This window comes from Oncorhynchus gorbuscha, unplaced genomic scaffold (assembly GCF_021184085.1).
Source record: "Oncorhynchus gorbuscha isolate QuinsamMale2020 ecotype Even-year unplaced genomic scaffold, OgorEven_v1.0 Un_scaffold_1935, whole genome shotgun sequence".
In the NCBI taxonomy this organism is placed as follows: domain Eukaryota; kingdom Metazoa; phylum Chordata; class Actinopteri; order Salmoniformes; family Salmonidae; genus Oncorhynchus; species Oncorhynchus gorbuscha.
The window spans coordinates 72,961-85,956 of NW_025746581.1; the positions used below are offsets into that span (position 1 = coordinate 72,961).

The following is a 12,996-nucleotide window of genomic DNA, read 5'->3' on the forward strand; positions in this document are numbered from 1 at the left end:
CTATATAGTGCACTACTTTTAACAAGAGCCCCAGTCAAAAGTAGTGCACTTTAATAGGCAATAGGGTGCCATAGGGCTGTGGTCAAAAGTAGGGCACTGTATCGGGAATAGGGTGCAGTTTGGGACATGCCCATTGTTAGACATTGTCTATATGGTGTCCAACAGTTATACTGTATGTTACTGAATCAACACAAAGCACCAGTAGATTCCCTTCCTCCTTCCCAGGAGATGGTGGGATCTTCTCTGGAGGGAACAGACTTGGACATTTGGACAGCGGAGAGGATTGTCCAACACAAAGCACCAGTAGATTCCTTTCCTCCTTCCCAGGAGATGGTGGGATCTTCTCTGGAGGGAACAGACTTGGACAGATGGACAGCAGAGGATTGTCCAACACAAAGCACCAGTAGATTTCCTTCCTCCTTCCCAGGAGATGGTGGGATCTTCTCTGGGGGGAACAGACTTGGACAGATGGACAGCAGAGAGGATTGTCCAACACAAAGCACCAGTAGATTCCTTTCCTCCTTCCCAGGAGATGGTGGGATCTTCTCTGGAGGGAACAGACTTGGACAGATGGACAGCAGAGAGGATTGTCCAACACAAAGCACCAGTAGATTCCCTTCCTCCTTCCCAGGAGATGGTGGGATCTTCTCTGGAGGGAACAGACTTGGACAGATGGACAGCAGAGAGGATTGTCCAACAGAAACAAGCAGCACGTCTGCAGTAGCCTAAAACAACAGTCCTATATTACTGAATCAACACAGAGCATCAGGATATTCCCTTACTCTAAACTAAGTGATTATGGAAAATCCTTTCACACGAGTTGATGAACGAACATAAAAATGTGCCCTCGCAAAATAGTTGTAACTGCTATCACCCCCTAAGAGTCTTATGTTAAATAAACGTTGCACAGAATAATGACACAAATCATATTCAATTTCCATAAATGTTTATTTCCATTCAAAGGACCGGATGACCTTTCTCAGTCGCTCAATAACAATAAGCAGTTATTTCACAAAACTGTCTGTCGATGAAACAGGACTTGACTTTATACATAGGACACTATACAACCTTTCATCAGAGGAAAGTATAATATGATCTAGGAAGCGCCGGGGGCCAGTTTACAGCTCAGCGATGGGCTTGTGAGGCCAGTATGGGTGCTTCTCCTTGTCCAGCTTGGTCTCAGGGAACGTGTCGTTCAGATCATCGATGGTCATCTGGTCGAAGGGAATCATGTTCTGGAACTTCTCCAGCTGGAAGAGAGGAAGGTGGATCAACAGAGAGAACTACATGTCTCTAAATAGTGGAAGAGAGGAAGGTGGATCAACAGAGAACTACATGTCTCTAAATAGTGGAAGAGAGGAAGGTGGATCAACAGAGAGAACTACATGTCTCTAAATAGTGGAAGAGGAAGGTGGATGAACAGAGAGAACTACATGTCTCTAAATAGTGGAAGAGAGGAAGGTGGATCAACAGAGAGAACTACATGTCTCTAAATAGTGGAAGAGGAAGGTGGATCAACAGAGAGAACTACATGTCTCTAAATAGTGGAAGAGAGGAAGGTGGATCAACAGAGAGAACTACATGTCTCTAAATAGTGGAAGAGATGAAGGTGGATCAACAGAGAGAACTACATGTCTCTAAATAGTGGAAGAGAGGAAGGTGGATCAACAGAGAGAACTACAATACCAATCAACAGTTAGGAGTAGGTGTGTCCAAACAGGGTTTTTCTTTATTTTTTACTATATTCCACATTGTAGAATAATAGTGAAGACATTAAAACTATGAAATAACACATATGGAATCATGATGTAACCAAAATAGTGTTAAAGGAAAATGTATTTTTACAATGTAGAAAACAGTAAAAATAAAGAAAAACCCTTGAATCAGTAGGTATGTCCAGACTTTTGACTGGTACTGTACACGTCTCTAAATAGTGGAGTCTCTCAGGGGTCTACTGCTGACTGTGTACTAAAATCAAAAGAGACATTCTATGGAAATCCGGGTGTAGGGGAGTGTGTGTGTGGTTTGGAGTGGCATGTGTGTAACCCACCTCCTTCTCATACTGGCCAATACGAGCTTTGGAAGCCTCCACGTAGGCAACAGCAGCTTTGTTCTGAAACAAAGAAGAAATATAACCAATAATAATGGAGGAGGCATCAAGAGCAGTGAGTGCTTTGCATAATGAGGCGTTGCCTCTTGAAATGGAACTCTGAGCTCATTCATCACCTCTTCCTCCAGGACAGAGAATAATATAACATCATTAGCTAGCTACTGTAATATTAATACAGGAATGAGGTGGAGCACAGAGTCATTCTGAATCACTACAGCAGAGCAGTGAAGAGTCATTCTGAATCACTACAGCAGAGCAGTGAAGAGTCATTCTGAATCACTACAGCAGAGCAGTGAAGAGTCATTCTGAATCACTACAGCAGAGCAGTGAAGAGTCATTCTGAATCACTACAGCAGAGCAGTGAAGAGTCATTCTGAATCACTACAGCAGAGCAGTGAAGAGTCATTCTGAATCACTACAGCAGAGCAGTGAAGAGTCATTCTGAATCACTACAGCAGAGCAGTGAAGAGTCATTCTGAATCACTACAGCAGAGCAGTGAAGAGTCATTCTGAATCACTACAGCAGAGCAGTGAAGAGTCATTCTGAATCACTACAGCAGAGCAGTGAAGAGTCATTCTGAATCACTACAGCAGAGCAGTGAAGAGTCATTCTGAATCACTGAATCACTACAGCAGAGCAGTGAAGAGTCATTCTGAATCACTACAGCAGAGCAGTGAAGAGTCATTCTGAATCACTACAGCAGAGCAGTGAAGAGTCATTCTGAATCACTACAGCAGAGAAGCTGAATCACTACAGCAGAGAAGCTGAATCACTACAGCAGAGCAGTGAAGAGTCATTCTGAATCACTACAGCAGAGCAGTGAAGAGTCATTCTGAATCACTACAGCAGAGCAGTGAAGAGTCATTCTGAATCACTACAGCAGAGCAGTGAAGAGTCATTCTGAATCACTACAGCAGAGCAGTGAAGAGTCATTCTGAATCACTACAGCAGAGCAGTGAAGAGTCATTCTGAATCACTACAGCAGAGCAGTGAAGAGTCATTCTGAATCACTACAGCAGAGCAGTGAAGAGTCATTCTGAATCACTACAGCAGAGAAGTGAAGAGTCATTCTGAATCACTACAGCAGAGAAGTGAAGAGTCATTCTGAATCACTACAGCAGAGAAGCTGAATCACTACAGCAGAGCAGTGAAGAGTCATTCTGCAGAGTAACTTTTAACCCCGAGCTACTACTCACCGCCTCGGCCTCCTGTGTGTTGATGGCGGCTGTGGCTGTGTCCTTGGGCTCAGGGATGGTCAGGGCTGAGAACTGAGGAGGATAGGAGATGGGTGAGGTGAGGGAGACAGGAGTGAGATGAGGAGAGGGGTGAGGTGAGGAAGACAGGAGATGAGGACAGGGGTGAGATGAGGACAGGGGTGAGATGAGGACAGGGGTGAGATGAGGACAGGGGTGAGATGAGGACAAGAAATAGAACAGACCAATATTAACTGTTAAGCACTTTGGGACAAAAGTTGTTGTAAAAGGGCTTTATAAATGAGTGTCATCACAATGCCACCACCACAATACCACAATACCCCCACCACAATACCACAATACCCCCACCACAATACCCCCACCACCACAATGCCACCACCACAATGCCACCACCACAATGCCACCACCACAATGCCACCACCACAATGCCACCACCACAATGCCACCACCACAATGCCACCACCACAATACCACCACCACAGATGTTCCTTGGCAAAAAATACCAAACGAAGCAGACTGAACTCTATGGTCCTTTAAAACCTACAGAATCTAAATTATTATTGTGTGTTACAGCTTAAATAAACAAATGTGACTGGCTGACAACATGAGGCAACATTAGGACCGTTTTCCCCAAGAAACATCTGGCTGACAACATGAGGCAACATTAGGACTGTTTTCCTCAAGAAACATCTGGCTGACAACGAGGCAACAGGACTGTTTTCCTCCAGAAACGTCTGGCTGACAACATGAGGCAACATTAGGACTGTTTTCCCCAAGAAACGTCTGGCTGACAACACGAGGCAACATTAGGACTGTTTTCTGAACCAGTGTTACAGTACCACACAGTGGTCAGGATACTACATACCAGATGACTGAACCAGTATTACAGTACCACACAGTGGACAGGATACTACATACCAGATGACTGAACCAGTGTTACAGTACCACACAGTGGACAGGATACTACATACCAGATGACTGAACCAGTACCACACAGTGGACAGGATACTACATACCAGATGACTGAACTAGTACCACAGTGGGCAGGATACTACATACCAGATGACTGAACCAGTACCACACAGTGGACAGGATACTACATACCAGATGACTGAACCACACAGTGGGCAGGATACTACATACCAGATGACTGAACCAGTATCACAGTACCACACAGTGGACAGGATACTACATACCAGATGACTGAACCAGTACCACAGTGGACAGGATACTACATACCAGATGACTGAACCAGTACCACACAGTACCACACAGTGGACAGGATACTACATACCAGATGACTGAACCAGTATTACAGTACCACACAGTGGACAGGATACTACATACCAGATGACTGAACCAGTACCACACAGTGGACAGGATACTACATACCAGATGACTGAACCAGTACCACAGTGGACAGGATACTACATACCAGATGACTGAACCAGTACCACACAGTACCACACAGTGGGCAGGATACTACATACCAGATGACTGAACCAGTACCACACAGTGGACAGGATACTACATACCAGATGACTGAACCAGTAACACACAGTGGACAGGATACTACATACCAGATGACTGAACCAGTGTCACAGTACCACACAGTGGACAGGATACTACATACCAGATGACTGAACCAGTACCACACAGTGGACAGGATACTACATACCAGATGACTGAACCAGTGTTACAGTACCACACAGTGGACAGGATACTACATACCAGATGACTGAACCAGTACCACACAGTGGACAGGATACTACATACCAGATGACTGAACCAGTACCACACAGTGGGCAGGATACTACATACCAGATGACTGAACCAGTACCACACAGTACCACACAGTGGACAGGATACTACATACCAGATGACTGAACCAGTGTTACAGTACCACACAGTGGACAGAATACTACATACCAGACTAATATGCTGAACATAAATATAATCGCAACATGCTGGTCCTAGTTTTCATGAGCTGAAATAAAAGATCACCTTTTTCTATACGCAAAATGTTTTCTGCATTCCTGTTACTGATCAATTCTTCTTTGCCAAGATATGTAATCCACCTGACAGGTGTGGCATATCAAAAAGCTCATTGAACAGCTTGATGATTTCACAGGTACACCTTGTACTGGGGACAATAAAAGGCCACTCTAAAATGTGCAGTTGTCACACAATGCCACAGATGTCTCAAGTTTTGAGGGAGTGTGCAATTGACATGCTGGCTGCAGGAATGTCCACCATTGTTGCCAGATAATTAAATTGTCATTTCTATACCATAGAGCCAACAGCATTTATTTTTTGGCAGTACATCCAACCGGCCTCACAAACACAGACCATGTGTAACCACGGCAGCCCAGGACGTCCACATCAGGCTTCTTCCCCTGCGGGAATGTCTGACACCTGCCAGCCAACCAGACAGCTGATGAAACCAAGCAGCATTTCTGTCTATAATAAAGCCCCTTTGTGGGGAAAAACTCATTCTGATTGGCTGAGTCTTGCCCCCCTGTGGGAAGGCCTATGCCCCCAGGCCCACCCATGGCTGCACCCCTGGCCAGTCATGTGAAATCCATAGATTAGGGGCTAATTCATTAATTTTAATTGACCGACTTCCTTATATGAACTGTAACTCAGTAAATTCGTTAACATTTTGCATGGAACGTTTAGATTTTTGTTCATTGTAGTTAAGTGTGTAACATTGTTTTCCCCCAGGTAGAGCTCATATGAAACTCATCACAGGCCTTAGGATCTCACCTTGGATTCAAACTCAGCCACCATGCCGGCTCTGGCCACGTTGGTCTTATAGAAGCTCCAGTCGATGGTAACAGGCTTCTCTGGCAGAGAGGACAGCCTGTAGACAGAGCCATCAACAACAGCTCATTGATGTCACTTATAAAACAATCATTGTGGGAAAGAGATTGTGGAGATTTTCATTTACAGTAGCATGCATGTACGAGACACACTCACTTTGCAGCGACCTGTGTGTCTTGGTTGACAATACTTTGTAATTCAACTCCAACTACACACCCTTCACATAGGCATATAAAACGCTAGATGGAAGAATCCTAAAAATATTTTACTCATTTTCCCATTGACATCAATGCAAGTGAAAGTTTTACCTCTATTGGCTGGCTCTGAAGTGCTAGTCATGAACTAGGCCTGAATGTTAACTCTGGGTAGGCTACGTACTTGGCACCGATGGCGTCTGAGCGAGTCTTGAGGTTGTTGAACATGGCCCTCTGGTTGGGGGGAACCCTCTCAGCAAAGGCCAACCAGTCAATGGCTTTCAATGCTGCACGTTTCCCAGCCATCTTTCTGTCTGTGTCTGTCAAAGATTGGAAAAGGGGTAAATTAAAGTCCTTCAATAGAGCTGCTAAAACCCACAAGAGATACAGATCATAACATGAAAGAAGAAAACCAATAGACACTTAAGGGGATGGATTGTACATGCATGTCCTACTGCACGCCAATGCATGACATGTCCACACCGATCAGGCAGGTTGCGGTCACACACAGGTGACAATTTGAAGTGCACTGAGATTAGAAACTAGCTAGCCTGACTCTTCAACAACACGGTCATGTAGTGGCTACTGTTAGAGATATATATATATATATATGCCATTTAGAGATGTAGCTATTATCTAACTGATCTGAGTCCTAACCAACACACAAAAAAGCCAATACAAGTTCTGACAGCGCCAAACGCATGTTTGCTGACAGATGGCAAGCTGGTTAACGTTTTAGCTAAATTAGCTCTCAAGCTACTAAACTAAGCTAACTAACAAATAGTCGTTAGCTTTGCCTAGCTACTACAATTCAACCATGTAGCTAAGTGGATATTTTATACTTAGCCATATCATCATCATATCCATATGATCATATCCATATATTTTAGACATACAAATTCATATTTTGTACGTTGAAAGAGCAAGAGTCCGCTGAAGGTCTCGCAGTTAGCTAGTTGCCTAGCCAACACGACAAGGTCAGAGCCCAGCTGCGGTGGATCTCAACCAATCATCGACCAAAGCAGAACTCAAGCTGTTGTTTTTTTTAAATATCAAACTTTATCATCTGTCCCCAATAGAATATACGTTACAAAACATTAAAATATCGACGTTTCGATGCCATTTTGAAGATAGATCATACCGTACAGTGGACAACTTGTTCCAAATGTGAAGATGGTTCACCGGACACGGAAGTGACGGAAATAATCTCGACGAGAAACTACACCGTGGATTTGGGTTGCTGCCGCCTGCTGGCGTATTGCAGTCATTACATAGCAGATTGATCAGAACATATATATATATATATATTTTAAAGATAATTTTTGAAATAGTGTTTCCATCTCTAAGATTGTACCTGTTACAACTTTCTGACAGAAGTATGACAGTTATCCTATCTGGAAGAGGCAGAGTTGTATTTGCTTAGTCAATAATTACCCTATTGGCCTGCTACATAGGGAGTTTTTCAAACCAGCGACCCTGCTTCGCTTCTCTGCCCTGCCCTGCCGTTCACTACATTGGTGTCAGAAGTGGGAGGCCATCAGATTGTACGTGTGAAGGACTGACTAGTCGAACCATGGGGACCTGCCTTTCCGTTCAGATGGGCCATTGTAGCAAGCCTCGCAACAATTCCCACCAAGTGGGTTAACCCTATAACCCTATAGGGTGTTTGCCTTTCTCGCCAGGGACCTGGGTTCACTTCCCTGCCCTGTCTTTTGAACAAATAGACCCAATAGAATGAGTGAAAGGATTTTAGGATAATATAATTTAGCCTACTGTTGTATAATGGGAAACAGTATTTTCACTTTTTCGGAGCAGGTTAGGAGAACTTGAGGTTACGTCTATGAAAATGGTTAGGTTTAGCAGAAATGCTCAAACTAACCTGCTACGAAAATCACTTTGTATGGAAGTAAATGAATGTGTCCTGTTTTTTAATAGTCTGGTAAGAAGGGGTTGCTTATGACAGGCAACTTCCCATTGGTATTTTTGGTAGAAAATGTACACCAATATTTCATTTTAAACGGTTGTTATATTAAAGGAAGTGCCCTTTAATACAGACCACACGGAACATTCTATAGATCTGATTTGGGATATGAATAAAGACATGCTAAAGTGACAAAATGTCCTCTGTTTACTCAGGAAGATGTTAACCACCCAACCCCAACATTTCTCCAAGTTTTCACCATGATTGTAAAGCCTTTGTTTATTTTGTTGCTTTAACAAAATTATTGCCGAAGATTATTATTTATTTCATGTGATTTGTGATTCATTTTAATGTAAAGAAACAACAATCTGTCCCTCATTTTAAGGTAAACTCCGTTACGTGACCTGAACTCTAGTTTTAATATGTGGTGATAATTATTTTTATTCAATAATTATAATTATTCAAATCATAGTGTAAAAGCAGGTGAGCTGGTTCTACTCTTTCTGGACATGTTCTGGTGTTTTGTGGTGGAAAACTGAGTGGGTCGAGCATAACACGTCAACCTTGTTACCCATAGACTGATTTTTGCATTTAATTGGCCCACCTTGTTACTCATAAAAAGCTTCCATTGAGTACCGCAGTATGAATCATTATACCCGGATGAGATTCCAATCGTTTTTTCACCATTCATTTGTCCATCTGGGTTTTCAGAACTACTTGTGAGGTCCGTGCTTCGTGTAGACTTACCCTGGTGTGATGTTTTGAGAACCGCACAAATCTCTCTCCGACAAGGTCACTTTTAACACTAATTATCATAACGAATTTATTAGAGGAAATTGAGTTGAACATATTGCTAAAACTCACCTTATCCAAGAGAGAATTACACGGCTATCAAAACATCGCGCCAAATTAAGCCTACACCAAACACACAATTAATAAAACAAATGTTGTAAAATTCCCAATGTGAAAAAGGAATGGCGTAAAAACCATTGGAAACATTTTTATGGGTATTATGACACGTCCTCTGTGCCGGATGGATTTATGACATGACTTCGTCAGCCCTGTTATGGTCAAACCAGTTACTTCTTTTCTTTTTTTATTAACAACAAATCAATACATAAAGCACATGAGGGAACACAAGCATACATAGATTACAAACAATAGACAATCGAGCTAGGGGGTACAATATCACATTACAATTACACAAGGACCTTAAGGGACATGCATATACTTACAATTCTAACAGCTTTTTTGTTAGTAGAGCATTTAACCGTCTTAAAATACAGTTCAATTTATTTTTGTAGGGTACGAAAATGTGGTTTTCTGTTTGTAAATTTACATTTGTGTATAAGAAATTTGGCCAAAAGAATAATGAAATTAATTACATAAAAATTATTCCGCTTATTTCTATTGTATGTAAAGAATCCTAACAGTACATCTCTCCACAATAGTGTAAAATCTTCATAAATGTGTTCAATTATAAACCTACTGATGTCTTGCCACAGTTTTCTTACATGCATACAATGCCAAAAAAGATGCACAACTGTTTCTGGGTGGTCATTACAAAAGGAGCAATTTGAGTTGATGTTTTCCTTAAACGTCTTCATATAGTGGTTGGCAGGATAATATTTATGAATCATTTTAAAGGAAACTTCCTTAATTTTGTTAACAAGTAGGTATGTGTGTGGCAACATCCAAACTTTTTTCCAACAGATATTATCAATAAATCCATAAGGTATAGATACAACATCCTGCTGAAACAAGGATCGTATCGCTCTGTTGTTGAATGGACCAAAAGAGAAACAAATCTTTCCTACTGATGAGTCAACAGGGTCAATAGAAGGTAGGCTCTGAGGGTCAGGTCTTTCCTCCTGATGAGTCAACAGGGTCAATAGAAGGTAGGCTCTGAGGGTCAGGTCTTTCCTACTGATGAGTCAACAGGGTCAATAGAAGGTAGGCTCTGAGGGTCAGGTCTTTCCTACTGATGAGTCAACAGGGTCAATAGAAGGTAGGCTCTGAGGGTCAGGTCTTTCCTCCTGATGAGACAACAGGGTCAATAGAAGGTAGGCTCTGAGGTTCAGGTCTTGACATGTTCCTGAATAACATAGCAACACCTGAGGGAATGGCATCTAAAACAATTGCAAAATCTTTAGGTGTTACAGGGACCTTGTAAAGTGATAAGAATTCTTTATAACTGAGTAAAAGACCCTCTGCATTTACCAGTTGGCTCACCAATAGGATATTATTTCTGAATCAATATTCTAAAAACAGAGAGGTACTTTTATACAATATATCCCGATTATTCCATATATAATATCTGTGTGGAGAAAAATTATGCTTATAAATTAAGGACCATGACAAGAAAACCTGCCAATGAAAAGCAGAAAGTTTCACTGGAACTTTGTCAATATTATAATTTGCAAAACAACATGAAGTTAAGGCCACCAAAAGTAGAGAAGACATGATGAGGAATAAAATTCCAGATAGAAGTGGGTCTTCTTAGGAATTGTTTTATCCAATTGATCTTGAAAGTATTATTTAAAGTAGTAAAATCCAGAAAATTCAGTCCACCATTCTCATAAGTGTTCATTACAACAGTTTTCCTAATGTAATGGGTACGGTTTCTCCAAAGAAAGTTGAAAAGCATCTGGTCTATCTCCTTGCTTATTTTACGGTCAAGATATAAAGATAGAGCACCATATGTTAGTCTAGAGATACCTTCAGCCTTGGTTATTAGGACTCTACCTTTTAAAGATAAGTCCCTCTGTAGCCATTGATTTAGTTTCTTCTGGGGTTTTTTAATAAGAGGGTTAAAATTTAGTAAGCCTCTAGACTTCTGATCCTTTGTAATGGTTATGCCTAAATATGTAAGTTCTTCTTTTACTGGAATACCATAATATGAAGATGTCACATAATATTTGACAGCCATGAGTTCACATTTCTTAATGTTAAGTTATAGACCAGACGGTTTGGAAAAGGATTGTATCACATTGGTCGATATGGGAATTTGGTTAGCGTCTTTCAGAAAAAGTGTAGTGTCATCAGCCAGCTGGCTTATAATAATTTCTTTACCAGCTATGGAAATACCTTGTACAGGACTATTATTTAAAGAATTTGCAAGAAATTGGGTGATTAATAAAAACAGGTACGGAGAGATAGGACAACCTTGCCTAATTCCTCTCTTTAACTCAAATCTAGGTGAGGTGCCATATTTCAATTTGATAGAGCTGTTACCATTTCCATAGAGAGTCTTAATAGCCTTACAGAAAAAAAATCCCCAAAGCCAAGTCTCTCAAGGGAGTGGAAGAGAAACTGATGCTCTACTGTGTCAAATGCTTTAAAAAAATCTAAAAATAATATGAAGCTATCCTCAGTTATTAGGTCTGAGTAGTCAAGTACGTCTAATACTAGTTGACATTGTTAGAAATATGTCTGTTCCTCATGAAGCCAGACTGTGTTTCATCAATGATTGCATCCAGGACTTCTTTAATTATTTTTGCAAGTAGTGAGGCTAATATCTTATAGTCATTATTAAGAAGACAAATTGGACGCCAGTTATCGATGAGCAGCACTTCTTTTTTAGGCTTAGGTATCAGTGTTATTAACCCCTGACTCATTGTAGGAGGGAGAACATTGTTTTTAATACTCTCTAAAAAGACTTCTAATAGGAAGGGAGCTACTTGTTCAGAAAATCATTTGTAAAATTCTGATGTAATTCCATCAACACCTGGTGATTTATTGTTCTTTAGATGTTTGATAGACTCTATAATCTCTTCAACTTTGATGGGTTCATCACACTGTTTAGATTCTATATCACTGATGTCAGGACCCGGTTACGAACCCGGGTCTCCGGAGTGAGAAACAGTCACTTAACCAACTGAGCCACGAATAGTCGGCAGAACCCAGAAGATGAGGCAGACACAGCAGTACTTGAGACGGTGTATTTAATGAAGTAAAAAGTGAAGTTCTTCAGGAAAACATGTAACTCCACAACCTCAAAAGGAATTCCACAAGAACAAAGGTAATCCTCCAAGACAAAAAGGTAAATCCACAAGGTGGTAGGTATAGCACAAAAAGCCTCAAAAGATACTCAAAAACAAACAAACAAAAACAAGAACAAAAAACAGAATTCCACCGGGATCAACAAGAGTTCTCAGAGTACTAGGGCTGGGTGCTAACATACAAACACAGAGCAAAGAACTGAGGAAAACAAAGGGTTTAAATACAATCAGGGGAAACGAGGCACAGGTGCAAATAATAATGGGGATCAAGGGAAAACAAAAGGTCAAAAGGCACAATGGGGGCATCTAGTGACCAAAAACCGGAACAACCCTGGCCAAATCCTGACAACTGATAGAGTGAACATTATTCAGTGAGTTAAAAAACACATCTGTGGATTCCTGACAGTACGTAGAGCTATACAATTTTCTGTAAAAATTGCTGCAGTATTTAGCGATTAATTTTTGGTCATCTGTAATAACACCATCAATGTTTAACTTATGGATAGTGTTATTTTTAGAGTGAAATTTCTTAAGTCTAAAGAAATAGGATGAATTCTGTTCTCCCTCCTCAATCCATTTTTTCATAGATCTAATAAAGGCTCCTTCTGCTTTTAATGTATATATATTATCCAGTTTATTTTGTAACTCAATTAGTTCCATCTTCTCCTCCCCCTAGAGGTCGGCTGGGGACCTCTGAGAAAGGGAAGTTATCTTAATGATCACCTTTTCCTC

The 12,996-nt window shown here is 41.1% G+C and overlaps 1 protein-coding gene across 3 annotated transcripts; it reads right to left on the reverse strand.

The window, feature by feature from the left end:
- Positions 1-929: 929 nt before the first annotated feature.
- On the reverse strand, positions 930-7,579 carry LOC124024585 (ATP synthase subunit d, mitochondrial-like). Of its 3 annotated transcripts, none has more exons than XM_046338482.1 (6): positions 7,484-7,579; positions 6,527-6,662; positions 6,092-6,188; positions 3,308-3,379; positions 2,051-2,113; positions 930-1,250 (listed from the first exon to the last, which is right to left on the reverse strand). In XM_046338482.1, the coding sequence occupies exons 2-6, from the start codon at positions 6,646-6,648 to the stop codon at positions 1,119-1,121; spliced, it is 486 nt and encodes a 161-aa protein (XP_046194438.1). In that variant the 5' UTR covers positions 6,649-6,662; positions 7,484-7,579; the 3' UTR covers positions 930-1,118. The 3 variants fall into 3 exon arrangements, with proteins under 3 accessions (XP_046194438.1, XP_046194440.1, XP_046194439.1); XM_046338484.1 differs by having other exon boundaries at positions 7,489-7,570; XM_046338483.1 differs by lacking the exon at positions 7,484-7,579 and adding an exon at positions 7,256-7,472.
- Positions 7,580-12,996: the final 5,417 nt, after the last annotated feature.